Here is a 27613-nt window from a genome sequence, read left to right as displayed (position 1 = left end):
GGAGTGAATCTATGAAATCAGGAAAAGATATTAGATTTTAATTGAAAAAAATGACATGGGTGAACATCTTACATTAATTTAACATAATCTAAACAGGAGACTACATGAAGGAACAGGATACAATGGAGTGTCAGAGAAAACAAACAATGGCAGAGTCTCTTTTTCACCCATGCACACAAATACAAACACACACACACACACACACACACACACGCACATGTCACCAAAAACACTGAAAGGTCAAAAAAGGCGTCTGAATGGCAGACCTACATTGTTTGGCTGTTAAAAGGTTAGACACATTGTAGGAGAAAAAAAAAAACACAGGCTGGAGCTGCGTCACAAAGACGATCAGGAGAAGAATAGATGACAAATCAGACATGACAAATAGAGCTGCTACAATCACATCTTTAAAGATTTCAACATATTCAGTCCCAATTATGCAACAGCACATTCGTTTCTTCTTTCGAGGCCTTCTCATGGTGAGCTGTTGATTTTTAACATCTTATTTTAGTAGCAAAAAGCAAATTGTCTGCTTAATCTGAGAAACAGTTTGGCGTTAAAGAAAAAGAGTGTCAGGTATGTCGAGATGGATCCACGTCAGCATCTCTTACAACAACCATAAACTGGCTTTCAGTCTCAAAGGGCAGAGGGGAAGGCAGGATTTAAATTAAGAACAAACACAGGCAGACTGAACACTAACGGGTAAGTTAAGGCTTAGCTTAAAAAAAAACATATAAACAAACCATTGAGTAGAACTATAACGTTTCACTGAACATGACTTAGTTGTGTCATATTTTCCCCAAAAGTTTCCACAGTCAGCCTCTACTGACGAGTTTTAAGGAGTAGCAGCATCACCTGCTGGTCAAATCAGAGAATAACAGCCCTCACACCATCCTGAGTCCTGCATGAACCTGACTTTTCTGTTTCTTTTAGCTATTATGAAGTGCCAAGTCTGCCAAATAAAACCAACAGAATAAGACACATTTTTATACCATGTAACAGGAAGAAATAGTTTCTGCAAGACAATGACAGTTACGATGGTAAATCTTCAGCAGAACAACCGTTAGCTAATCTGGTAGGCTATGTTAGCCAATTCCCTGAACACTGCTCTGCCTACACAATTTAAAAACGAAATGAGTGACAGGTGTGACCCATCAAACCTGGGTCACATGCTGCTAAAATAAGATCTTAAATTGAAATGTACAGGGTGAAAACTTAAAAATGATATTTCACTTTGGCGCAGTGTTTATTGCCTCCTATTTTATTGCTTGATCTACTTCATTTTCTTGATCTGTTAACCAAATAGTGACTGCACCAAGACTCTGCATGTGTCAGGAAGTGTCAGAAAAACAAAGGTGAGTCAGTCACTGTTGAGTCACACACCAGGGTCTCTCAGTCGGATGTTGTAGCAAGGGGGAATATGCATTTTAGCTCTAGCAGGACTGGTTTGGTTGGTTTGCTCCATATTCCCTTTATCATAAAAAAAAATTAAACATAAAAAAAAATAAACAAACATTAACTATAAATACATGCGGAGACTCTGTGGCAATAAAACAGTAGCTCAAACATCATCACAAAAGTAAAAAAAAAAAAAAAAATAGAGAAATTTTGAGCTCACTTAGCTTCTCTAATCTCACCACTTCCTCTCTGCCTGCATCACCGAGGCGAGGGAGATACTCTGCCTGACCACCCTCGAATGCTCTCCAACACTTCACACACACTTTCCCAAATGAGACCATTAGTGGGGAAAAAACCTGAGACTCAGAGAAGAACACAGTGTTGTAAAAAAACAAAAAACAAAAACACAGGCAGTGTGTTTTCAAGGCTCTAGTTTCCCACAAATAACCTTCTTCTCATTTTGCTCTAATTAATTGCAATTTCCCATTTCTGAGGGGTCTCAACTCTGGTTCTCCTCAGTGAAGGTTTCTCAGGACAAAGAAAGGAAAACAAGCTTTAACACTAGCTTGAGGCTGCAGGTCAGAACTGACGGCACAACACACTCGACAGCCGACTCCATACATGTGTCGTATCTCCAATTCTGTCTGACCAGGAAAATGGACTCGTCCCGCATCTTCTCACTAAAGCAGAGGGTTTTGTAGTGACGCATTAAAGTCTGAAATGATTTTCATTAAATAAGGCCACCTCAACGACAACACACATACAGTACACGTGAAAAGGATGGTAGTTCAACAAGTGTTTTTTTGAAAAGTACAAATGGAGTGCAATTTCTCTTAAAAGGCACAGTCTGGCATTAATTGGCACGTTTCCAGCTCAGTTCAGTTCAGTTCAGCTGAGATTTGGCCTCTTGGGACCTGGTGTGGTACCAGGTCAGTTTGGACCAGTCATAGACCAGTTCAATACAGTTTATTTTTGTGGCTGCTGCTGCTGCTGCTGCCTGAGGCTCTCCAGCAGGATTCGCTTGTGGGCTGGGTCGAGCACCCCCGCCTCCTCCAGGTCCTCCTCGGTGATGTCACTGGAAAAAACAACACAAGATCTCAGCAACATCTTGGGGTTATTACTATGGCTTCGTTTTTTCATGAAGGTTTATTTTGATTTTGTTTCTTTTGTTGTTCAGAGGTCCAGAGTGTAGTTTTTTTTGTTGGGAAATCTTGGTTTAGTTTCTATTAGGTTCATTTTAAGTTTTAGTTTTAATCATAATATGGGGATTATTATCAGGAGCAAGTTTTAAGTAGCTCAGAAAAGTTATTACATGTGAATGCACGCACCAGAGCATGAACATTAACATGTCTGAGTGTGTGAGTGTATGTACCTGAGGAACTCCAGGTCGTCCCAGCCGTTGTGTAGAAGACCCTGCTCATACCTCTCCAGTCCCAGTCTCTGCAGCCACTCCCCGACTGAAGACTCCCCAACAGACAAAGATGAGCTACTGCTGCCCCAAAGAGCCTGAACAGGAAGATAAAAAAAACAGTGTCAATTAAAAATACACTAACAGAAACTATATGCTTGCTTGGGATGGGCTCCATTTGCCTTTAGCACAAGAAGGAAGCACTTAAACTTACAAAATATAGGAAGATAAGAGATGCAGAACAGGATGTAAAAAGTAGCCTGGTCATGCCCAAGTTGAAAAGTGCGTCTGTGTTTGTGAGAAAACGTAATCCAAAAAAACAAAATGGCAAGCCATAACAATAAAATTTAACACACAGCTTCACTCCCTACAGCTGCAGTAATAATTTTATTCTATGGTCCACTGAACTGCTCACCTCCTCAGGCATGTCCTCTGCGATACTCTCTGGGATGGGATTTCTGGGTGGGAAGGTGCGACAGGCGTCCAGACCTATACCCATCGGCTGCCCTCTGAGAGGTGGCGGTGCAGAAGGAGCGCGTGGAGGCTGCCCAGGAAATTCACTCTCGCTCAGCGTCTTTGCCATCTGGAGCACAGAACACGACTGGTCGTCCAACGCCCCTGATCCTGGTCCTGGTCCTGGTCCTCCTCCTCGTCTAAAACCCTCTCCGAGAGCCAGCGGGGCGGCAGGACTGGCTGCCGGGATCCTGACCTCAGCTAAGTCTGGGTAAAGAGGGCGAGGTTTGGGGAAGGTGGCCTCTGCAACCATCTCCAGGGCTCCCTTAGGGAGAGGAGGAGGGGGGAAGTCAGGAGGGGGTCGATTCAGTGTGCTTCCAACTGTTCCTCCAACACCCTGCACTCCTGTTACACAGACACCTGCATCGTCCTCTGAGGAGCCCTCCTCACTAATAGCACGGACTGGGTGCCCAGTCATAGGTCTGCGTGGGTGAGAGTGACCTGGGCTTATATAGGAGGGTTTGGTTCGAGCCCCAGCTGAGGGAAGAGGGGCTTTAGCTACCTGTGGGTTTGCAGAGGTAGGAGATGGAAGAAGCTCAGGTGACAGAGCAGCTGCTGACTGGTTGGGAACGCCCTCCAGGATGTAGTAGGCGGGGTTATTGTAGCTGTTCTTGCTGATGGATGGATCACCGTCTGGTGCGTCCTGTTTGGGCCTTCACAGTACAAACACAAACAGAGCAGTCGGTTGATGTTTTATTGTGTAAAAAAATCAACACATCAAAAGTGATTCTGGCAGGTTGTATTTTTGGCTTGTGTATTTGAACGTCATTGTGTACACAGTACATGAGTGTGTCCATACCTTGCAGTGGTTTCCTCCTTGCTGGTCCTTTCTCCCTCCTCACTGACCTTTCCCAGCTCTCCAAGCTGTTTACGAACCACAGACGGCCTGCATCGAGAACAGATACAATACAGAGAATTCAGAAGGGGGACTTACGTCAAGTGAAGGATATTAGCTGCAATAAAGGTAAAAATACATAACATGACAAATGAGACGGATTTTGGAGTTGACACCCTATTTTCATTTTAAGATTCAGTGTTTTTGCATTTTACCCTAAAACTACATCAATGGAAACATTGAAAGAGTAGACTGTACTGACTTGACGTATTCATGTCCCACTCTGGTTACCAAAGTGGATTTCCCTTTGGGTCCGCCTGTGTCGTCCTTGTCCACACTGATCCACTCTGAAATAAAACAACAAAAATAGCTGGACATATGACAACTCACATCTTTTCTTTCCATTCTTTAATTAGTCTCAGCTGCTTCATTTACATCCCTCCCCTCTTCCCCTGTAGTTACCGTAGAGTCTCTCCCTGGTTCCCATCCTTTCAGAGGGGACCCTGACCCTCATGGACCCCCTGATATTTCCTGTCTCCTCGCCGCGGTGGGACAGGTAGGTGTGGAACTGCTGTGCTGTGCTACCGATCATAGACTTCAGAGCCAACACACACTCTCCTAGCAGGGAAAGCACATACACAGCTGTTTGTCAGACTAAAAGAAGTGTAAAAGCTTTGCAAGGCCGTTGTAAAAACTCAAAACACGCTCTTTATACCATAGGACTCATATCCATCCAGGGATTTCACTGTTAGCAGCAGGTGTTGGTCCTGCAGGTACTCGATCTCAGAGAGAAGGGGTTTGAGCGTTGTTAGCTGCTTGTTGGACCAGCCCACACGCAGGAAGTTGACGTTGTCGCTGCTCTGACTGTCGTTCTCATAACTCTTCTTAAACTCTGCAGATAAGTGACAGAGAGATACAAATGCAGGGAGGGGTAGATAGGAGGTAGGACAAAGGGAACGAGTCGGGGTAGGAGAGGAGGGGAGAAGAGGAGGGAGATGTTTCTATTGCAATTCATTCAAAAGTACAGAGTGGACAGGAGGTGGGCGTGCAGCACAGGTCAACAATGGATTCTAGCTTAAAGGTATACTGACTGCCTGAGATTGGGAGGGAGGGAGAGAGATACAAAAAGAAGAAACAGATACAGTTTTATTACATCCACCCCGTCTGTGCTGTAACTCCTGGTGGATTTTGGTGGATGTGGACCTCACCTTCCAGACAAGTGGAGTAGAATTCGATGAAGAACTTGGTTCTGCTTGCCGTCTTCACTATAGCCTCGATGCTCTCAAACTCAATGTAGGCCTGCTCTGAAGACTTTGGTAGACCTAAACAGAGACAGGTGGAGGCAGAGAAGGGTGGGAAGGGAGGGGGATAAATATCTGAGTGGGTGGTGATGATTAGCACATACAAAGGATGGAAACAGAGTTGGTAATTTACTTGTAAATGTGACATTTTGCAGTTTGAATGAACACGGAGAATGAGTAACAGGCTGATGTATTTATTCCTCTCTGTTCAGCTCAACTCTATTTCTGGTTTCTGTTCAGCTGTGAGTCACTGGCCAGACTACATGAGTACATCACAAACTGTCCAGATCTGAGCTGGAAAAAAACAGTCATCATAAAGTTTCTTGAATCGTGCGAGTAGTTGCTCTAATCTGAAAATGAGCCTTTATGGTCAAATTGTGTGGTCTACCTGCAGCCTGAGAAAGATCAAGAACTGAAGGAAAGCAGCAAGATTCAGAGCAGGAAGGGAAAATAAACAAAGTGAACAAAGAAAGTCTTTTCTGAAGAGTTTAAGTTAATATATTTGTACCTTTCTTGGAGACAAACTGGGAGGTCACCCCCACCTCGAAGGTAGCAAACACAGGGGAATGATCACTGGTCACTATATCATCTGTACAGCCTGAAAAAACAAAACAGCATATATTTAAGATTAGTTGTTAGTCCATCACATTAATTGAAGTATAAGCAATGCATAGAGGTTTACGCAAGGAGAAACACAAATGTCTCACCATAGGAGTTGCAGACAATGTGTGTTTCTGGATATGACTTCCACAGGATCCTGTCACACCAGGATGGAACATTAGTCCTCATCTGTGACGGACAGACAGGAAAAATCAGGTTGACTCACAAAAAGGGGAAATAAAGTGATACTGTGATGTGAGCCAAGTAAACAACATACCCCTGTGGCCTTCTGCTTCTGCCAGACATATGTGTCCCTTGAGCCACGTTCATACCGGTAAGTGGGTGGGAAAGAGATCTCTTCCTCCGCTGCAAGCAAGCAGAGAATCACTCAAATGTTAGAGCTTGTAGCTGGTTAAGTGTTAAGCTGTAAAGCAATTTATAACATCAGTACATCTAAATGAGACACTTATGTGAGACAGCACCAGAAAGAAGTCAGCAGGAAGCAGTTGACAGATTGTTTGCATTAAACCATGAACATACATAATGCCAGACTGCCTTCTCCCTCTCTCGTTTAAACATTTTCAGTTTTTGTGATACACGGTGGCTGATGAGAGCAGTTTTCCCTGTTAGCAGCCTGTGTTTTAAGCAACTCTCATCTGACATTAGCTCGTGAGAAAGCTCTCACAGTTTCTTACAATTCCTAAAAGGTGACAGACTGCATTCAGCTTACTTTAGAGTCTTCCAACATTTACCTTTCTGCAGTTCTGCAAAAATAAATAAATATATAAACTGATTGATTCGGCTCTTTTCCCTGTGTGGCCATCGAAATATGCTTTGAGTTGTTTTAAGTGAAGCAACCTCCTGTTAATGTTGAGATATTTTAACTATCGTTTGAAGCATAATCCTGATCTTACAATAAAACACCTCAGGTGGATCTATTCTATTGTGCACAGGGAGTCAAGGTAAACAACAGTCTCATGTAGACAAAAGGCAAACTGACCGAAACGTAAAAACACTTTGTTCTTCTCCCTCTCCAGGTTGAGCTGGTCCACCTTCAGCAGAGGATCAAACTCCTTCCTGTTAATGTAGTTTAAAATCTCCTGCAGACACAAATGAGACAGGATTATGAAATAAGGCGTCATCCAAGTCTGCTGTGATTCATCACCCTGTGTATATCTGTGTGGATCTTCAGTTTCACCTGTATGTCCATATCCAGCCTGTAGTTGAGGTCTCCCAACCAGAACAGGTGTGTAAAGCGCAGTGAGATGTCAAAGGAGCTCAGCTGTTTGTCTCCTAGAGACAGCAGGCGTAGGATGTCTAGGTAGTTCTGGTTCCTCCTGTAGGAGTCAAAGGTTACATGTGTCACAGGAAATAAGGGGTAAAAGAGCAATGTGTACGATGGGTTTAAAAATGTTATTCCGTCCCCACAAAGCAGGATATATTGTAAACCTGAAAAAAACCACCGTACACATAATGTGTGTGTGTGTAGGATTGTGGCAGGTACCTGGCAATCTTCTCATTCCCTGATGTCAAGTGACAATTCACAAAACCGAAAGATGTCCCGTTGAACATGAAGGACACACCCACAGCTCCTTTGTTACCTAGGGAACCATCAAAACAAACATACAAACAAAAAATATTACAATAATTGGCAGTAACTGACATGCATTACTTTATTGCAAAAGAGCAAAAAACGTTGACACATTTTGATCCTGTCCAAAGTGAAATTTGTCATTCAATTATTCATAAAGTTAGGGAATTAAACGTCAAGGTTGCTTTGCAAGTTTACAGAGCTTACATGGATCATGGAATTCTGATGAGACAAAAAACAGATGTTTAACTTTTAATTCAAGGTCCATTTTTTTCATCAAACCACAGGAGTTGCAGTAATGACATCATAATAACACTTTGAATTGGCCCTTTGTTAACAGAAAACGTTTTTTTGTGCTGTTTTTTCATTTTGCATATTTTCCGCTTGATTTTCACCGGGAAGTATAGCATGTGATGGAAGATTACAGACTGAATACCAAGTATAATTGTTACCCAGTGTATTGGCAATGCCCGTCTTGACACTGGACATCCCCACGTGGCTGATCCGATTCTCATGTTCAGGTTTCACCAACACAGCAATTTTTATGCTCCACAGAGTCTGCACTGCGATCTGCGACCAACACACAAAAGACAATGAGGAACCCATCATTTGAATTTCTGTGCTGTATTAGCCCTGTCTTTTTTCATATCCAGTTTTCAACCTCAAACATGAATATTTCTTCTCCGTCATGACTTCAATGATAGTAAGAATAACGTGAGCAAAGATTGTGATGATGTAGCATAATGCCTCGTTCATTTAAGATCTCTAGTTACTAAGATCTATGTTTCAGGCCGTTTTCCTCACCGGTTTATAATCCAGTTCTGTCTGTTCTTTCAGCATGGCACGTAGCGACTCCATCCACTCCCGATCACACACAGAGTTTTCTTGGCTTCCAAATACATAAAGATCGTGAGGGATGGTGACGGTCATCTCGTCCAGGGTCTTCCCGAGGCCGCGACACAACACCCATGAGGCCACAGACTTTGGCGAAGGCACTGAGCCTGCAGACAAAGACCAAAATGGAAAACTATTATCTAAAATATGTTACTTTTCAATGCAACTTACTATAAATATGATACATCAATATGTTTTTCTATTAACACAGGTCGTGTTTAAAAGAAAAACATATCTGAAGACACTAAAAATAGTGTGTGTGTGGGTGTCTAACCCATATTCCAGGTGCCTATGAAGATGGAGATCATGTCTGGCTCATCTTGGTTGGAATGTTTGTTCTTCATCAGCTGCAGCAGCTGGCAAAATGCCTCCCGCTTCTGAAACACACACACAACAGTGAGTGGAGGTCCGCATAAAAAAGGCACCACCAGTGAGTTTGTATCTGAGCCTCCATGAAACCTTAAACAATTTGAATGACTAAGTTAATTTCTTATTTACACACAACTGTCCTCACTATTTTCCATCAAATTATCCAAATTGAAAGATAAATAATATCTCAAAGGACAGACAGCAATGAGTTGAGAATCAATTTAGGAAGAATTTCAGATAAAAACTGACAAATCCTGGACATGCTAGTGTCCTTTGTCTGATTTTGAATAAACAAATCATGTTGAAAGATGAGAGCACTTCCTTGTCAGCTTGAATATGAATACGTATAACACTGCAAAGTTTCTGAGTACGTGTTTATGTGTTTTCACTGTTGACTTTCTGAATAATTGTGCTTTCTTACATCCACAAATCTATGTTTGAGGCAGTGTGTTAGTGTGTGCACAAACCTTGGCACTAGCAAAAATGAAGTCTTTCCTCTGGCTTTTGTCCTTCTCCTTCTCAAAAACAATGCCCAGTTTATTCTGCACCCGCTGAGACTTAATCAGCTGACGGACTGAGACAGACAAATAGGCAGACAGACAGGAGACAGAAGGTCAGAGAGCGGGAGAGGCAGACAAAGGCAGGGAGGGAAAGCAAGGTCAAGGAATAGATTGCAAGAAGAAGGTTTAAGTTAGGGAAGGAGGGCAATGAAAAAAGTGAATGGGAGAAAAAAAAAACAAGTGGATTTCCATTAAATCAGCGTTCAGTTTTTCATGTCTTTACCTCACCTGTGTCTCAAAACAAATACCATCGAGAATCGTAGATCAACATCACAAAAAAGTATTCTTAATTTTACAAGATAAAACATTAGAAAAGACACTCTTTATCACAGAAAAGGGCATTTTTTAATGAATGCGGCTGTTGTTAAGGCTGCCATCTACAAACTGAACTGGTCACAAGATGATCTGAGTGACTCACTATCTCTGTTCTACAGATTTCTGTTCGAAAAGTTATCGGGGGAAACACTGATCAATCATCAAACTGTTCAGAAAACACTGTGTTTTATTATGTACGGAGTGTTTGAGTAATCCTCACTTTTGTCATGTGTGAAGGTCGTCCAGTCCTCTTGGCTGTCCTTCACCTTCTTCATCACTACCAGTCGTCCTCCCTCCACATCAACAGACAGAGTGTACTTCTGACTCTTTCCTATCTTTGTCAGCTCTGTCAGGTAAACATCCAGCTTTACCTGCAGCGGTGCAGAGGAGGTGGGGATTGAACAAACACACAGAACTGGGGTTGCTTGTTGTGCATTCATCAACATTTACGGGTCTTTTCAAATCATATCAACTCCCGACACCACCAGGGGTCTCCAAAGTAAAGTAGTGGACTTGTCAGCACTCTCTTTTTTTTTTTTTTAACAAAGTTGCTGCTTCTATGGCTTTAAGAGCGTGTGAAATCGTAGTCAACTATATACAGCCAGTTCACAAATCTTTGTTTATCATATACTTATATATATATAAATATTCTGAAAGGTCAATGAGAAGCTGCGACTTTGGTACTTGAATCCAAAGGGCATGCTGTAAAAGACGTACAACTCATTATTTCTCAGCAGAAAAATGTGAACCAGAAGACAGAACTGTGCTCTGACTCTGAGTCATATCATGTAAGACCTCAAAAGAGTCTGTTTATGTGTCAGTGGGCGATTCAGGTGCCACATCTTAAACCTATCTCCTCATCATAACAACATTTTCTGTTCCTGTGCAACAGGAAGCTGCTGAGAGGAGGTCGCCACAGAGGATACAGACTTGGCTAACGTTTCAAATCATTCACCTCTTCTTCCTTCTCTGTCTCACATTGTTCCCCAACATGTTACCAGTGATTATAATCCCTTATTAACCTCTTACTCCCTACTCTGAATATCTCACCTTCAAATACTGATTCAAAATTTCTGTTATACACACTCAGTGAGATACTCATTGTATGTGTCAATATGACACCAACCGTGATTGATACCATAAATCATGAAAAAGCCACTGATGATGCAAGAGGAATTGCATTACGTTACAACATGCTTTAGTCTCACAGCGGCTCTGCTGAGAAACCTCCTGCAGTATGGTGATGAACATATGACTTCACAGCCTGTTTTTAATGTAATTCGAGTTCAGTGTGTCTTCTGTGAAACGAAACCAGCATCGTAGCATTTCATGAATCAAATCTAAACTTTCTGCGACATCAACACATCTCCTTGTTGTCTTAAAAGAGGAAGAATGAAAACGTAAGATCTGATCATAAGGTGCATACTTGAGCTACACAATATATCATTTAAGCACTGGCAGCATCAACAATAGTCACGTTGCAGTGTGCGCAGTATTAAGCTCGGGAAGTTAACTTTTTCACATTATAGATGTTTTTCTTTTATGTTTCATGTTATGTTTTCTTGCATACTTGATAAACATGAACAATGTTGGCAATGTGTGTCGTTCTGCTACTCAGTGGTTGTAACTACGATGACTTTTGCCGACTGAGAAATTACGTGCTTAGCCTGTATTTAGCTAATTAAGTCTTCTGAAAACTTATTTCTAATTGCCAAATAGATGTCAGAAAACCAAAACTTAGCAGTGTGAGGTTTTGTTACCAATATCATATAACCTTAATGCATACCTTAAATTGATAATATAGTAGAGTATGATTTTGTGGCCACTCTGATAATTGCTAAAATGCACACATTTCTCATGTAACTCTTCTGTGATTAGTTTTATTTGATGCACTTCCTGTACAGACCACGAGCTAGGAACAGATGATATCATCACTACCTATTTAATACCGACCTCACATCACCTTGCACGGTGACAACCACAAATAAAATGTGAGTTTGCATGCATGTGGGGAGATGTCGATATATACCTCAAAGGCCTGCACAGGGATGGCTTTACTATGACGCATGGAGAGAGGAGGAGGGGAGCATGGAGAGGATAAACTCATGTCCTGGAGAGCTTTCAGAGCCTGAGGGGACAAAGAGAGAAAACCAATGAAAAAGGAAGAACAAGAAAAAATAAAGACTGAGAGAGAAGTAGCAAAACACAAATACACACACACACACACACACACACACACCCTCGGATAGACAGACATACACACACACAAACAGATAAAATGTATTGTTTTAGGCTTCAGTGTCGGTGTCAACAAGGAAACGGTTCCCCATTTTTCTGGATATGATCCAACAGGAGCAGAGAAGGTGGAGCCTGTGACATCACATGAGTTAAGACATGCAGCTTTAATGACACTGAGGCCATTTCCTTCCTTGGCAGCTAAAGCCCCTCCTTCAAAAATTATGTCAGTAGTAGAAATGGTTTGACTTGTTAACATGGCAGAGGTGGTCAGACTGTACTTGCAAATAAGGGATAAAAGCATAAAGCCTAACTAGTGAGGTTAACAGTGCTGGAAAACTAATGTAAGGTATGGCACACAAAAAACTCAGCTCTAAATACTTCCCTGTTGTGACCTACATGAAACTCCCTCCCCATCTGGCTCCAACAATATCACAGCTTATGCAAATATTATTCAACTGCTTGTCTGTACTGCTAGAAAAATGGCTGCTCTGTTAAAAAATGTCAAGAAATCCACCCCCAATTTCTTATTTTACCATATGTTGTGAGTGACGGCGGCAAAAAGAAAAAGGTTCTCTCTTTCTAGCTTCGCCCACACACACACACACACACACACACACACACACACACACACACACACACACACACACACACACACACACACACACACACACACACACACACACACACACACACACACACACCAGCCTGGACTCCTCATGCTGGGTTACGCATGCAGCCAGTAAGGCCTCCGGACAGATGATCCATCATATGGGGAGGGTTATCTAAACTAAACACCTCTGACCAGCAGCTGTCTGTGTGTGTGTGTGTGTGTGTGTGTGTGTGTGTGTGTGTGTGTGTGTGTGTGTGTGTGTGTGTGTCTGTGTGTGTGTCTGTGTGAGACTTGGAGAGAGAGCAGGAGCGATTATGTGTGAGAGTGCGTGCCTACACGTGACTGAATATATGCCTGTACCTTCTTCTCTATAGAGGACAGCAGGTCTTTGAGAATTGCCAGCTTGGTCACAAGGTTCTCCAACTCCTGGTCTCCACCCTGATTCACTGACTGATCGAGAAAATAAACAGACAATTAAAACTTGTGTGAGCTGTGCCGTTTAAACAAACAAAACAAAACAAAAAAAAAACAGGACAAGTAAGAGTAAGATGGAAAGAATGTGATTTTATGTTTTTTGGTCTGCTCATAAACATCTCACATAAACATCAACAAGTGTGCGACATATCATCGCCTAACTGTTTTAAGAACTTCACCGATAAGGCACATGCACATTCTGCTTACTACACAGACAGACACAAACCACTCTGTGTGAGTGTTTCCTTGTGATACAAGAACAGCATGTGTATGACTGTGGTGTGACTGAGTCTAATTCAGCTGGCCTAAGAGGACCCTGGAGAAAAAAAACGTTTTGTGCGTCTACGTGTGTGTGACGAACTCATGCAACTACTCTATATGCATGTGTCTGTAGTTTCCACTATGTGTTAAAGCCATTAAGGGTTCTTCCAAAAAATCTCTCTTCCTTTTTTTCCTGAACTTGTTATTGAATTTCTTTGACGTATTCTGATTGGCTGCTCTGTACACAAGGCTAACACAAAAGTGATGACATTAGACATCACGTCTCATATTCCACTGTCCGTGAAGCTGATTTCATTTCCCCGAGCGACAAACATAACGTTCAAAGTGAGCAGTCCTGTAAGTGATGAGCTGTCAAATCTGACAACAGATGGAGATGGGGTTTAAGTTAAACTTTTTGCTAACATTAGGAAGACAGGAATGTCTCCATTGCTTCCATTCTAGCGAAGCTGATACACAAGCACAGACAAAAAAGCGAAGATGTTTACCTGTTGGATCATCTTAGAGACCATGAAAGCACTCTGCTGATCAAAGACTTTAGACAGGATCTCCAGACCAGACAGAACTTTATCCACTTCCCTGTTTGGGGAATAAAAGAGAGATCAACAACTTAATTATCTCAAAGCTTAGAAATCCTTCTTATGTCTCTTAACCTGAACCTTTTTAAGAAAAATACATACTTTAAGGGGCTACACATTAAACAAAAGAAGGTTAATAATCATGTGATTATGTTATTCTTGTTAAATGTTCTAATTCAACATTCAATTTCAATTTATTATCAGTGTTTCAATGTGAAACATGTTACCAAAGCAAGAGATGAGCTGAGGATGCAGGCAGCTGTTAGTTGTAAATCCTTTATAGATAGATATATATAAATAGATGGTCTCTCAGTGCAGTGATGAGCATTTACACAAGAACAGCTTTGTTTGAAATATGCATGGACAGGAGAGTGTGTATCTGCTGGATATCTGGCTCAACAGGTGAGATGTGGCGTACTTCTTACCCATTCAGGCGTTTGCAGGAGGACACTAATGTCTTGTTGAGGTGAGGCAGGGCACACGCTCCCTGTTTGACTGCTTCAAGGTCCAGAGCGTAGCTGCCCTTCAGATACTCGTGGGAGATGGTGCTGAGGCCGTTAGCTGCTGGTGCACTAAAACACAATAAAGTCAGGTGACTATCTATAACCATCTTCACTTAATGCAAATAATTCCATGACACGAGAACACAGATTATAATAGAAGGAAGCTACAAATAACAAAATTATTGTAAAACTAAACTTTTTCATTCGTCCATTCAGTAAAGTCCTGCCTAAACCTCTTTCGCTCTTAGTCGTATGTTGTTTTATTGTTTGTTATATTCTTGTTTCTTCTCTCACACGTAAGTATTTAAAGTTTCAGCTGATACAGCACAGCATTTGTGCAGTCAGGATTTTGGAAACACACACTTCCTTTTAAGACAGAGAGCTGACTTACGTCTACCCTGCCAAACCATGTGAGCCAGCAGGATGCCCTCAGCCACCAACACACTGGCCAACGACTACACTTCTACAACTTGCAACGCTTTTAAATCTTTAACATGACACCATTTCTTTCTGATACAGACATTGAAAAAGGTGAAAATAAAAAGAAAAAAAGAAAAGAAAAGCAACTTCCTTTTTTGGTTTTACTCTGGTGTAGAATCAGAGCTGACAGATAATCAGCTGTTTGCAGTTTTTTGTTTTTCTTGCAGCCAATATGCACTTTTATGTAAGCCATATAAAACACAACAAAGTTAAGTTTCCTGCACTAAGCATTATCTCTAACGTGTAAAGTCCACAAAACGGTATAGTGAAAGGTAATGTTTTGTGAATTTACCTAAACCGGTAGAAAGTGTCATGGCTCATATCCATGGCTGATTCTACACCTTTTTCCATGATCACTTGACAAACGAGGACCACAGTAACTGACAGGAGGATGCTGCTTTATTGACTGCACCTACAGTTGACACTGTGTGTCAAAGGTAACTGCAACACACTCATTTTGTTTACCTCTTTCATGTCAGTGAGGTCCATCTTATAAAAACAAAGGTGCAGCCACCTTACTCCTTTCACTACAGTCTTTGTTCATTAATAAGCAAAGATATGAGCAGCCCATACACACACATCTGCCTGCACACACAAACTATACCCCCCACTTCATCAAAGCCTTGCATCATCTGTGGCCGATGTGGTTTTCTACAGGATGTGGCTTTCCTTCACTATGTAGAGAGAGGAGGGCTCAGAGGGAGAGCAGAGGATGTTTGTGTGTGTGTGTGTGTTTGTTTGCTCTTACAATCAATAGCCCACCTCACCTTTATATCCCCTTTTTTTGTTCACAATGAACCATAGCAGTGCTGGCTTAAAGCTTCTCCAGTGTGTTATTTCATACTGCACACTGGTGCTGCAGAACCAAACAAGGCGTGACAGTACACATCGCGATGTTGACATTTGTTTGTGTTTTTTTCACATATTTCTTCACCTGTTAATCTAAACATGTATCTGCCGACAGTTCATATTCATATGGATGCAGTTATAATGTGTTGTGTTTGAGATCCTGACCCACCAAGCATTGTGGAAAAAGTGACAAAGTTAATTTTTTTCGTTCTAAATTACATAATTGCATAATTGCATAATCGTCATCAGTAAACAGGACGCTGTCTGACTCCCTCACTCGCGGGGAGAGATGCTGTTTTCTGGGGGAAAGTTCACTGAAGTAGCAGTCGGGAGGGCTGACCATCGCAGTGAATACAAGTTGCCAGAGACTAACAACAACAACACAATAGTGAGAGGTGACAGGATGAGTTAAAGATATTTGCTGTAAATTGTGTCACACCATCACTGCCATTCAACTGCAGAAGTCACCTACAGTTGCTGTTATTTGTCTTTCGGGCAGAAATGTGAGAGAGTCGGAAGCACAGACAGGATGACAGACAGGCTTTCAGAGGCTTCTTCCTCATACAAGTTGCCAAAGACACTACCAGTTACCACATTACTAGTGCTTTTTAGATAGAAAAGGCGGCACATTTGCTCCAAGGTAAGGACGGCAATGTGCCGGCCTGTCTTTTCTAAAACCGAGGTGTAATATTCCTCCTTTTCCAAAAGCCGCCTCTGAGGTAGGCGTAAACATGTGACGTGACGTGAAGCTCGAAGTTGGGCTGTGAACAGTGACATAGAATTTGTCTTCAAAATAAGAGCTTTACATTGCACCCCATTGGAGTTTAGAACTGGGTTCTTAGCGGGGGGCTTTTAACTTGAAAATAGCGACCGTCCTTAGCTTGCCGACACGACAACAAGCTGACACAACCAAACCGCTACAGAGACCGAGGAGACGCTAGCATCTCCTGGATCTCAGCGGCTGTCCAGTTGTTCATCTTGATGTCCGTGGATGAAATGATGGACTGACTGCCGTGATCAGCTGTTTCTTGGTTTTAAAACTCCCCGGCTGTGGGTCGTACAACAGTGCAGTTACACAGATGCCGGCTCGCATCCTCTGCGGCTCTGATACTACCTCCAGAGGTGGATCAGAGCCGCAGTGAAACTGTCCCCCCTCTCCACATCTGTAACTTTCACACAGACGGCAAGGTGGAGTATCGTCACGATTCCCGCAATGAAAGGGCAGCGTGAATGGGGCAAATGATACCTCAGCCTACTATTTTTGTAACCAAAGCTGACTTCCAACATCATCACATTCACATTGAGGCAACATCCTTCCTCCTTGTGTGTGTGTGCTGCAGCGGTTTGCTTGTGTTTGTTTTCAACATGAGCATGATGAACATGTTGGTTAAGAGTCGCTGCAGGTCATATGTGATTTCTTAGTGCTTGCATATTATCATTGCACACTGGACACAATAAAATTAATCCTAATATAGACTTTGTACCTCTCTGTGGGTGTGTCTGGTCCAGGAGGAGTGGAGGTGGAGGCAGAGCGAGGGGGGAGGGGTGGTTTCTCGTCCTCCCCATCTACCAATGATAGATAAAGGAAAATAAACATGTGACAGAAAGGCAACAATCACTGAGTACGCAGTAGACAGAAGTCTAACCCATTCTGGTGAGCCACAATGGGATTTCTGAAAAACTTTGTACAGTAGTCAACGGTGAGAGTCAAATACCTTGTTGTTCTTGTTTGAATTGTGTCATAAACTACACATACGATGTGTATGTTTGTCCATTTAAAAGATAATTTCGCAGATCAAGAAAGTCACAATTCGTTGCACAGACTGTTAAGTATAATTCAGTTTTTAACATTTTTTAACATTATTTATCTCTCGCTATACACATCTTTTCTGAAATCATTGTGGTCCACCAGAAGGAGCGTCACTTCGCCTCTCTATCATGCCCTGTATAAGTTGTAGAGCTACCTGAGTAGTCTCTGTCATCACTGATGGCCGTTTCCTCTCTGTCCACAGCGTAAAGCAGAGTAGTGACCAGACCCTGGCTGGGCTGCAGGTACAATGACACCAACTCTGGTAACGTCTTGAACCGCTTTGGCTGCACGCCCTGGGACGTCTGAGAGGAAGAGAGAGGAGGACAATCAGGGAGGAACAGACGCAAGGAAAGAAGGAAAGTTATTTTCTACATGGTATGAACATAACAATTTGTTGGCTACAAGTACATGTTACTGAAATCTCTGGTGGCCTCTATTGTTCCACATTTAATGTTGTGTAAGCAAATATGACACGGTAGTCTAAATATAATTCAAACCAGGAAGAACTGTTTTGGTAAACATTGCTGTCAAACATACTCAGCTCCAGGAAGCCAAATTAGACTTTTAGCCTCTCTTCAATGTCACAGCTAAGACTCAAAAAATTACACAGCAGGGACACAGATGTCTGTGATGTGGCCACACGATAGTCTTAACCACCATGTTGTCGGGTGTGTGTGTGTGTGTGTGTGTGTGTGTGTGTGTGTGCGTGTGTGTGTGTGTGTGAGGCAGAGCGTGTGTGTGTGTGTGTGGTGGGGACTTCACAGCTGTTGGGCACAAAGAGGCTGCTGTTGGTGTGTGTCGGTGTGTGTGCGAGAGAGTGAGCTCAGAGCCAACAAAAGCATCTCTGCCTGCCAGCTGCTACTGAAGCAAATACAGTTTTTGCTGCACACATGCACACACTTTTAACCTCCGTGGAGTGTGTAGGTGTATGGGTGAGAGTGTGTCTCTTCTCTGTACCTGAACAGCCAGAAATCCTTCATCATCTGGGAGGATTCTGTATGTGTGGACATGCTTCTGAAACCTGCAAAGGAAGAAAGAAACAGACAGAGCAGAGGACAGAATAACAGCAAAGAAAAAGAGAGTTCGAGAAAATGGAGTGAAAAAAGGAGGGAGAGAAGAGGAGAAAGCTTTTAGGCTGTTGTTCAACAAAAAATAACACTTATTAGTCACAGTCACACTCTTATATTTGACCTGAGTGGATAGGGGTGTGTGTGTGTGTGTGTGTGTGTGTGTGTGTGTGTGTGTGTGTGTGTGTGTGTGTGTGTGTGTGTGTGTGTGTGTATAAGAGTGAGGGGGATTTAGACGCTGGAGAGAGCTTCAACCTGTTGCTGTCTGTCACAGTTGTGAGCGGGCTTTATCTTTACAGTAGCGTGATACAGTAGAGCAGAACAGACCTGAACCTGCTGTTTAAACATTGTGAAGTCACAGTGACAGCATCAAGTAAAGGAACAACATGAAAGCACCATCATTTGTGAGACTACAAATTAAAAGAAAATGATCCAGTCTGGTATTTCTTCCAGTCAACAGCTGTGTATCAAACTCTAGAGTCTGAATAGCATTTCTGATTGAACCACAAGCTTTTTTTTTTTTCTATCAGCCAATCGCAGATCAATGCTCTGACATTATGACTGCACAGCCATGACTGCACGCCTGCAGCCACAAGCTGGAGATGATTGATTTTCATGTCTGCTCAGTGGACCGGACACGAAATGTTCAATTTGCCAAGCAAATGCTGTGGTTTATGTCCGTTGGTGTGCGTGCTGTATTTGTGTGTCATGACCGTGCGTCTTTTTAGAAGCGTGGATGTTAGCATTGCAGCCTATGAAAAACACTTTTACTTCTGCTTATACTGTGGTTATTTACAGTATGCACATGTGTATACACTGTACAAGCTGAGGGAGGGATAAATCCATGTCGGGTATTCATCCCGCCCTGTACGCTCAGCTGTTTGTCCGGTCTTTCCAGGTCAGTGTCCAACAGGAACCAAAACATGGACTGGATTAAAATATAAAAGTGTTTTAACAATAAATCACAAGAGGATTATTTCTTTTCATCCCAAATACACAAAAAACTTAACTTAGGTGGACTGAATTAACTTCATGAGAAGATATAACCGTTTCTGTTGAGCATAAATGACACATTTAATCAAACTTTTTCACTGGTGATGTTACTCATGCCCCGTCAGACTGACACAGTAACATGGACTAAACCAGCATTTGTTTTCTGTCTTAAAGGGGAATTCCAGTATTTCTACACCTGTGCCTATGTTTGTTAAACTTTTTTATATTTTGTTGGAATTACATAATAATCGTAACCCTTAGGGGCAACTCTGACTGTCAAAAGTAACATCCACTAAAAGTGCTTGTTTTTGCTCCTGACAGGCTGAGGTTGTTATTCTATGTGTCTGACATCATTACGGAAACAGTTCCTACAAAGCTAGACCTTTTTGTAAAATAATAAGATCCGTTTTGGAACCAGAAACACAAGTCTCACTCCACATGAAGTCTCGCGGCTGCCAGCTGAGGCAATCTGCCGGAGTGATTCCAAGACTTTTGGTAAGTGTGAATCATTTACACATTAAAACATGTAGATCAGGTCACAGGTCTCTTTAATGGGGAAAATCAGGTCATCACAACTGACTTTGTGACCTTAATTCTGACAAAAGCTCATCGTGGGTCTGACAAAAGTGTTAACCTACTGTGACATCACCTGTTGGTTCATGGACTATCATTATGAAGCCTCGAGTTGAGCATTATGGCCGTTGCCATCTCGGCTTTTTCAAGCCAGAAGTGAACATCTTTGGATGAAAGGGCGGAGGAGATAATGCCATGGTAGCAACTTGTCAATCACAAGGTAGCCCTGCTTTATCACCTTTTTTTCTCCAAATGGGACCATAATGTGCCAAATAAACATCCTGCTGTGTAGAGGAAGATTTGAAACTAGCAATCGAGACCATTAACTTGTTAGGAAATGGTTTACTAAGATAATGAATCAAGTCTCATAAGATTAAATAAAATCAGACACATTTTTGAAACCAGTTAAGTTGTCCCCTGCTGGCTATTACAAAAAAAACAGATTTACCTCCTAAAAAGGGTCTTCTGAGAAACGTTTACTACAAAATGTGTTACTCAAAATGAGTGCCTTTTCTCTCTGACTCTCTTCCAAAAGTTTAGCTACAGGTGATCAAATAAAACACCCCATTACTTTGAGTAAAATCACGGATTGAACATTGTAGCAAACACATGGGAGAATGTAAGTATACAGTTTATCTAATATACAACAAAGGTGTAACAATTCCTAGACATTTTTTAACACACAAATGTTATATATATTTTAACTAAATCAAGTTTTGCTTTTTATTTGACAGGACACAGGGGAGGCGGAGAAAGAATTGCGACTAAGGTCCTGGTATAGATGTCGACCCAAAGTGTCAAGAGTTAAAAATATGGGACTGGGCCAGATAAACCACGAGAACAGAAGTTCCCTTTTTGTAATTGATTTACAAGGTACATTTACCAGACTATTGCCAGTAATAGTTCCACAAATCAAGTCTCCAGCAGACAACATTTCAAACTTTATAAATATTCGCACCTGCCTTTCAATGTGCAGCAGTAAACAGTGAGTTTGATGAACTGTGTAAGTGTACTGTAGGTCCAGTGACACAGAATCCATACAGAGAAGCTCCTGCAGTGTATAGGAGTGTGTGTGTGTGTGTGTGTGTGTGTGTGTGTGTGTGTGTGTGTGTGTGTGTGTTTTGCCTTCCTGTTGGCAGCAGATGAGATTCTCTGCGGGTCTGTGGGGTAAATACTATTGTTTCAGTAGCAGCAAAGTTATAACAGGGGGAGGGAGACAGAAGGCGAGAGGTTTATTATGGGATAGACGTAGACCCAAAGCATGCTGTGTGTGTGTGTGTGTGTGTGTGCGTATGTGCGTGTGTGCGTGTGTGTGTTGTCAACAATAGCCTATGTTGAGGGTAATGACTGCTACGCTGACTCCCTCTGTCCTGTTGGCTTTGAGAGCCACCACCTCCTCCTCTGTCACATCCACTCCTCATTGCCTCCAAGTGCAGCAGGTCAGTCTAGTACATGGATTAACAATGAACAAGCACTCTGAGCATCAACAAACTCCATTGACTGGCTATAATGATTATCTCAAATATGCTTCATAATCAAAATGATAGTGGTGACTCACTGCCATATGCAGTTGTCTCATTGTTGTGCATGTCACACAAGATTGTGAAAGCACAAATATGTAAGGGAATTTTAGTAGACTGATGAGATGAATCCAGGTAAGAGAAACAATTCCTTATTTTTGAACGTTCTCTTTATCAAAATAATACCAAGGTAAAGAAAAGAAGGGGTGAGTTTCAGGGGAAGATTTTAGCTTTACAACTTTTAATATAAGGATGTAACAGGGGCTTAAAATGTTCTACATTAAGGGTGAAGTTCAGTCAAAAATAAAAATTCAGTCATTACCTTCTCACCTTTGTGCCTATGTAAAGTTAGGTGAAGTTTTGTAGTCCACAGAACATTTCTGGAGCTTCAAATCGAAACAGTGTTGCAGCATTCTTGGGGTTAAAATGGCTATATACCGTATAATCTAAGTCTCCAGAAGCCTCAAGATCCCAAAGTGATTTGAAATTAGGTTATTTCCATTCTCAACATACAATTGAGCTCATGCAACCACTTCAGACTGGGTGCATGCTTACGCATTTAGCTTTGCTGTTGGTCAAGATTCTGTTTTTTAAAAGGGTCTGGATAATGTCTTTTTAAAATCAATTTGGGATTCCAGGTGACTTGGATTACGCTGGATGAGCTGTATGGAACTCTTCAAGGGTTTTTTTCATGTTGTTTTTTACATTTTAAAACAGGTCCCCATCTACTTCAATTGTTTTGGAGAATTCTGCAAAACTGTTTTGCTGTGAAACTCCTGAATTGTTTTTTGGACAACAAAACCTTGTCCACCTTTCCATCAGCACGAGGGTGAGATGATAATGACGGCATTTTTATTTTTGAGTGAACATATCCTTTAAGTTTCCATTGCAAAATCCTCCTAGCATTTAAATGTAATTGCAAAAAACAACGCAAGGAAGAGACCGTGGCTGTAAAAACCTGGTGAGGAATGTTTTCACAGACACATGCACGTTTCAAACACACATGAAGATGCACACCAGGCTATGCCTGAACCCCCAACGTGTTCAGACATGCTCCACTGATACTGAAGAATATCTCCCTGACAGGAAATAGTAAACAAATAATTATCTCTGTAGTTGTCACACTGATGGGTAATCACGTGTTTATTAAATATACATGAAAAACCACTGTGGCAAAGCAGTACCGCAATACATATACTTCAAGGTACTTTGCACCAGCTGATGCACACATAATATTTACTGATCAGCTATATTTGTCGATCTTCTTATTGCTAAATGGTACACTTGTGTTGGCCTCACACTTGCATGCAGACGCACAAACAAAAAATCTGCAGACTGAAATGTAGACTAGGAGGAAGTGAAAGGCGAAGGCATGAACCCAAACTGGCCCTGGAGTCAGTCCTTGATTTCTACAGCTTCTGTAAAGTCCCCCACACAAACACTCGTCCTTCTGTCTATTCTCAGACAACAGCAGAGTGGAAACACGTCCTGAACACACCGGTGCCTCCAAAGCCCTCAAAAGGAAGTACACATGTCTGTGTTTGAACTTACTAGGGCAAGTTCAACAGTAGGCCATGACTAGTGGCAATGGTCAGGTAAAAGACAAAACATTTCCACATGACAGCCGTCACCAAGTGATTCAGGTTAAGACAGTAAACAGAAAAAAACTCTGCCAAAATTAATCAAAACCTTAAAATAAGTTAAAATACAATGATTACTTCAGCTTGAAAAAGGTACTGTATCTGATACAGCTTTTTTATTTAGTAGTACATTAGTAGAAGCTTCTAACTAGCTAGTTTTGCTTTGTTCTGCTTGAGTTAACAGTTAATAAAGTTCAAGCAAATGAGACAAAGGATACCTAATATCAATAAGATCTGGTATAGACATCAACCCTTAGCCATCCGGTGTGGCACACTGCTGCCATGACTAAAACAGTGAGCCATTCAGCAGTCTAGAATCTACTCACACTTCTAGTGATTCAGACTGTACTTCCTGGAAATGCTTTTTTTTCTTTTTTTTTAAAAGCAGCAACATCAGCACAACCTCACAGGAATGAGATTACTTTACCATATCATCTTTTCCTCTACGCCTTCAAGGGCTGTTGGGAAATACTGGAGAACCCTGTTCTTTATGATATTACTTCTTAAGACAGACTGTTCCTGTCATACTGATCTAACAACATGACATGTGACTGGGTATACACTGACATTTACTGCTTGCATTGTATTGAAAAATGTTTCATACTGTAAACTGTGATACATAATCATGTACGAGACATCTTGACATGTGATGTTTAAGCTTTGTAGATATTTCTAAATCTTATTTTAATAACTTTTAAAAAGGACAAGTAGATAGCATAATTTTATTACTAATATTATGGTAGAATTCAATACTGAGGATAAGCAAATGTAGATAGTATGATAATCATCAACTTTCACAGAGAAAACTGACCCTAAGAGGGTTTTAAAAGGGTTGAATGATATGTTTTCCATAACATTCACCACTGAAATTAGCAAATGGCGCAATGAACAGTACATTGAAATCACTTATTTCACCCACTTACAGATGTGTCTTCTTATCTTAAGGCAGTGAATGTATATAATTAATATTTTAATGATCATGGACTTAGCCTGGGTAGCTGAGTAAGTATTGAAAGACAATAACTGCGTCAACAGCAAATCACAATATTGAACAGCTGCCTCGAACATACATCTCAAAAATCAGTTAAATTGAGTTAACAAAAGCATTTGTTAAACTAAAAAGAAATACATATATATTTCTTTTTAGTTTAACAAATGCTATTTTATAATTGCACAAAATATCATATCCTGACAGACATAGAAGTTGATACAAACTTAAAAACTATATCTTCTAATAACATGAATACAGTATAATTCAATACCTTATAAGCAAATGTACATGGTTGATAACCAATTATAACATTAAGATCAAGCTTCTTAATTTGTTTATCCATCCCAGTATGTGGTTCATCTTTTTAAATATCAACATAAAAACCTGAGTTACACAAAATAATGGGTGGAAAGATTGTTATTTTAAGATTACAGCAGTTTCAGTCCATGTTAGTGCCACTGTTCTGCTCCATGACAGCAACAAAGTAATTACAAAATACAGTGCTAGTTAATATTCCGCAGTACTTGGTTTAAAAGTGACAGTAAACGGTAAAGGTTGCCATTTCATGTTTTTTGTTTGTATGGGGAGCAAAACTTCTTGGTAGAAAGTGGCAACACTGCAGAATCATTAAAAAAATCACAGTTTGGCTGAAGCCTGACCTGAACAAGCTTAGGCATCATGAAGGAAACCTTCCTAGATGAAACAAAGTCTATGATGTGAAAGGTGAAAGGGGAGAGGAAGGGAGAGGTGGAGGCGGGAAAAAAAATCCGGAAACGGATGATGCATGGATGTTAGGAGTGTTGTTGGTCATAGAGTGACCTACTGAATTACTAGTGCATCCAGCAAAGGAAGAAAACAGGAGAACTGCCAGCAGTTTTTCATGAATCTGTTTGATCTTGGTTATTCTTTAATAGGCCAGCAGTCAAAATATATTGCACTCACTCTTTCTTGGTTCTTATATGCCAGGATGAGTGATGTGTTTACATGAGAGTGAGCCTGTCAGACTGTATACACACAGACGTACACACAGTGAACTTAGCATGGGGTAAACTATCAGATAGGGGATGTAGGTCGAGTCAATGTCAGAGTATTGTGTCACGTGGGCCTCTTTTTTCCTGCATCTGCACGATCAGTAGCCTATGCCTCTGTTTAACATGGCATGTGGGCACTGAGGGGGCGTGTGAGTCATCTTGGTCATTTGTAAGTTTAACACCCTTTTCCACGGTTCGGTTGACTTGCCTGAGTCATGGCCAAGTGCACACAACACTGGAAGTACTGTCTGTCTGTGTGTGTATTGAAGGATCAGGTGGACATGTTGGTGGTTGGTGGCAAAATCTGCCTTGTGTAAATGAAGGTGGAGGTTTCATCACTTCTTTTCACAAAGAGGATGCCAGGCCCTCTAAAATACAAAAAGATCTGCAGTGCCTTGGCTTACAGACTGACATTTTAAACAGCTAGTGTGTGTGTGTGTGTGTGTGTGTGTGTGCGTCTCCAGCTGCGTCACCACTGCCCTGATCTTATATGAGCCTCCAATTAAAAACATCAGCAAGGCTTCCACCATCCCATAGACGCTTACATTAACTTCCACCACCGTACAGTTTCAGTTGCCTGTAAAAAAAAAATCAACGCTGCAGGCGACCACATCAGACACAAGACAGACAGGGACAGCCCTGAAGTTGTGTGTGTGCCATGCTGGAGCCTCACTGCTGGGCAGACACAAAGTCTCTCTCCCATTCACTAACTTCCAGGAGAAAGTAAACAAATGGGTGAAACCTTGGTTAACACTGGCTTACGTCGGCTTCACCTATAATTTGATCCCACACAACTGCACATTGCTGCTGCTGGGAAGTGTGTGTACAACTTTAGCTAAGCTTGTGTAGCAACAACAGACTAGCTGTGAGTTTAACTCAAAACTTCAGACTCCCTGGAGGCAGAGCTAGCTGCGAAAACACCCTTTAAACTAAAAATGTTCGCTTTTAAAAAGGTAGATAGAGCAAAAAGCAGGCCTCAGACACAGGTTATCAGCTCACACAGACTTCTGTTTTACGAGGTACTTACAGCACACACAAAGCGTAAGCCCCGTTGACACTTTCACTGTCCCGCACCAGGAAGCTGCCGTCCCTCCCGGCCCGGGCCAGCAGCTCCTCGGCCGCCGCTCGACTCAGGTCCCGGTGATACCACATCGGCGGTGCGGGCCCCAACGGAGAAATCCCACCACCGCCTCCCCCGGCCATGGCCACAGCCCTTCAAACCGGGTTCAACTCGAGCTGCTTCCAGACTTCTCCGACACCCTCCCAGCCCTCCTCCACACCAGAGAAATGATCCAGTGAGAGCCGCTGAGAGGCAGAAAAAGTACCGCCAACGCTCGCTCCGACGGAGTGTAGGGGCAGAGAGAGGACCGACGAGCAGGCGAAAAAGTTGGAAATGTGTTAAAATACGCTGCTTGGGGGCTGTTTCCTCAGTTCCTGAAAGGCTCACCGCCCTCCTCTTTCGCTTCCCAGTCCCACGGAAATCAGGGTATGTAAATCCACACTGGAGACCGGGGAACAGCAGCGGGGTCGCGTCAAACCCCACATAGTGTCATTAATGAGCACTTCCTGTTGGAATTTTCAAAATAAAATGAACGTTGGGCGACTTTACATTAAGACGCTTTATTTCCGAGGCGATGTCACCCACAGTTCGTTTCCTGTTATGAAGTTTCTAGTGAGCTTGATATAGCTTTCTGGGAAGGAGGGATGGAGGGATAAAGAGACACTGGGGTGGATGGAGAGAAAGAAAAGTGTTGGAATGGACTAGAGAAGAGGTTTAGTGGTAGAAAGTAACCACATGTACTCATCTACTGTACAGTTATGAACGAGGTACTCTTATTTTATGCAACTCTATACTTCATGCAAAGTAGTTTTTAAAGAACTGTAAAGTTTAAAATTCTCTCGTTAATTAGCAGTGTAAAAAGTGATTTTAATTGGCTGGCATGAAGGTGTATACGATGCTTCATAAAACTTAATGCATCATTAATAATGATAATCCAATATGATATGCAATAACTTAACACTCTAAAAGGCTTATATCAGATGGCAAATCAAATTTATTTTTAAGGGGAACTTATAACAAGTTTATGTTATGTTTTTGTTCCTTTCCTTTGTTTTATATATGTATTTATGTTGTTATATAGTTGCGTGTAAAAGATCTTTAATATTTAAAAGGTCAAAGTGCATACCGACAGG

At 41.7% G+C, this 27613-nt stretch overlaps 1 protein-coding gene across 3 annotated transcripts; it reads right to left on the bottom strand.

Moving 5' to 3' along the window:
- Positions 1-17: 17 nt before the first annotated feature.
- inppl1a (inositol polyphosphate phosphatase-like 1a) lies at positions 18-26946 on the bottom strand. Of its 3 annotated transcripts, XM_030397775.1 has the most exons (28): positions 26448-26946; positions 18563-18626; positions 17760-17907; positions 17280-17361; positions 14389-14535; positions 13874-13964; positions 12993-13082; positions 11814-11912; positions 10005-10155; positions 9377-9483; positions 8815-8917; positions 8451-8647; positions 8099-8216; positions 7560-7656; positions 7254-7392; positions 7056-7155; positions 6333-6421; positions 6163-6244; positions 5964-6053; positions 5358-5476; positions 4870-5044; positions 4617-4772; positions 4417-4501; positions 4119-4205; positions 3822-3972; positions 3222-3584; positions 2771-2904; positions 18-2473 (listed from the first exon to the last, which is right to left on the bottom strand). In XM_030397775.1, the coding sequence occupies exons 1-28, from the start codon at positions 26621-26623 to the stop codon at positions 2365-2367; spliced, it is 3549 nt and encodes a 1182-aa protein (XP_030253635.1). In that variant the 5' UTR covers positions 26624-26946; the 3' UTR covers positions 18-2364. The 3 variants fall into 3 exon arrangements, with proteins under 3 accessions (XP_030253635.1, XP_030253622.1, XP_030253628.1); XM_030397762.1 differs by having other exon boundaries at positions 3222-3972; XM_030397768.1 differs by having other exon boundaries at positions 3222-3972; positions 4870-5046; positions 5363-5476.
- Between the last annotated feature and the right edge of the window lie 667 nt (positions 26947-27613).

This window comes from Sparus aurata, chromosome 2 (genome assembly GCF_900880675.1).
Source record: "Sparus aurata chromosome 2, fSpaAur1.1, whole genome shotgun sequence".
NCBI classification, from domain to species: Eukaryota; Metazoa; Chordata; class Actinopteri; order Spariformes; family Sparidae; genus Sparus; species Sparus aurata.
Note: the sequence above shows the minus strand (reverse complement) of the source record. Positions and strands in the feature narration are given on the sequence as shown.

Bases quoted from the DNA above. Each gene is read 5' to 3' on its own strand.
- inppl1a (XM_030397762.1), bottom strand. From the start codon at position 26,623: ATGGCCGGGGGAGGCGGTGGTGGGATTTCTCCGTTGGGGCCCGCACCG. The intron at 7,393-7,559 runs GTACCTGCCACA...TGACTCCTACAG, and splicing joins GGGAATGAGAAGATTGCCAG to GAGGAACCAGAACTACCTAG. The intron at 6,422-7,055 runs GTCAGTTTGCCT...GCTTGCTTGCAG, and splicing joins CAAAGTGTTTTTACGTTTCG to CGGAGGAAGAGATCTCTTTC.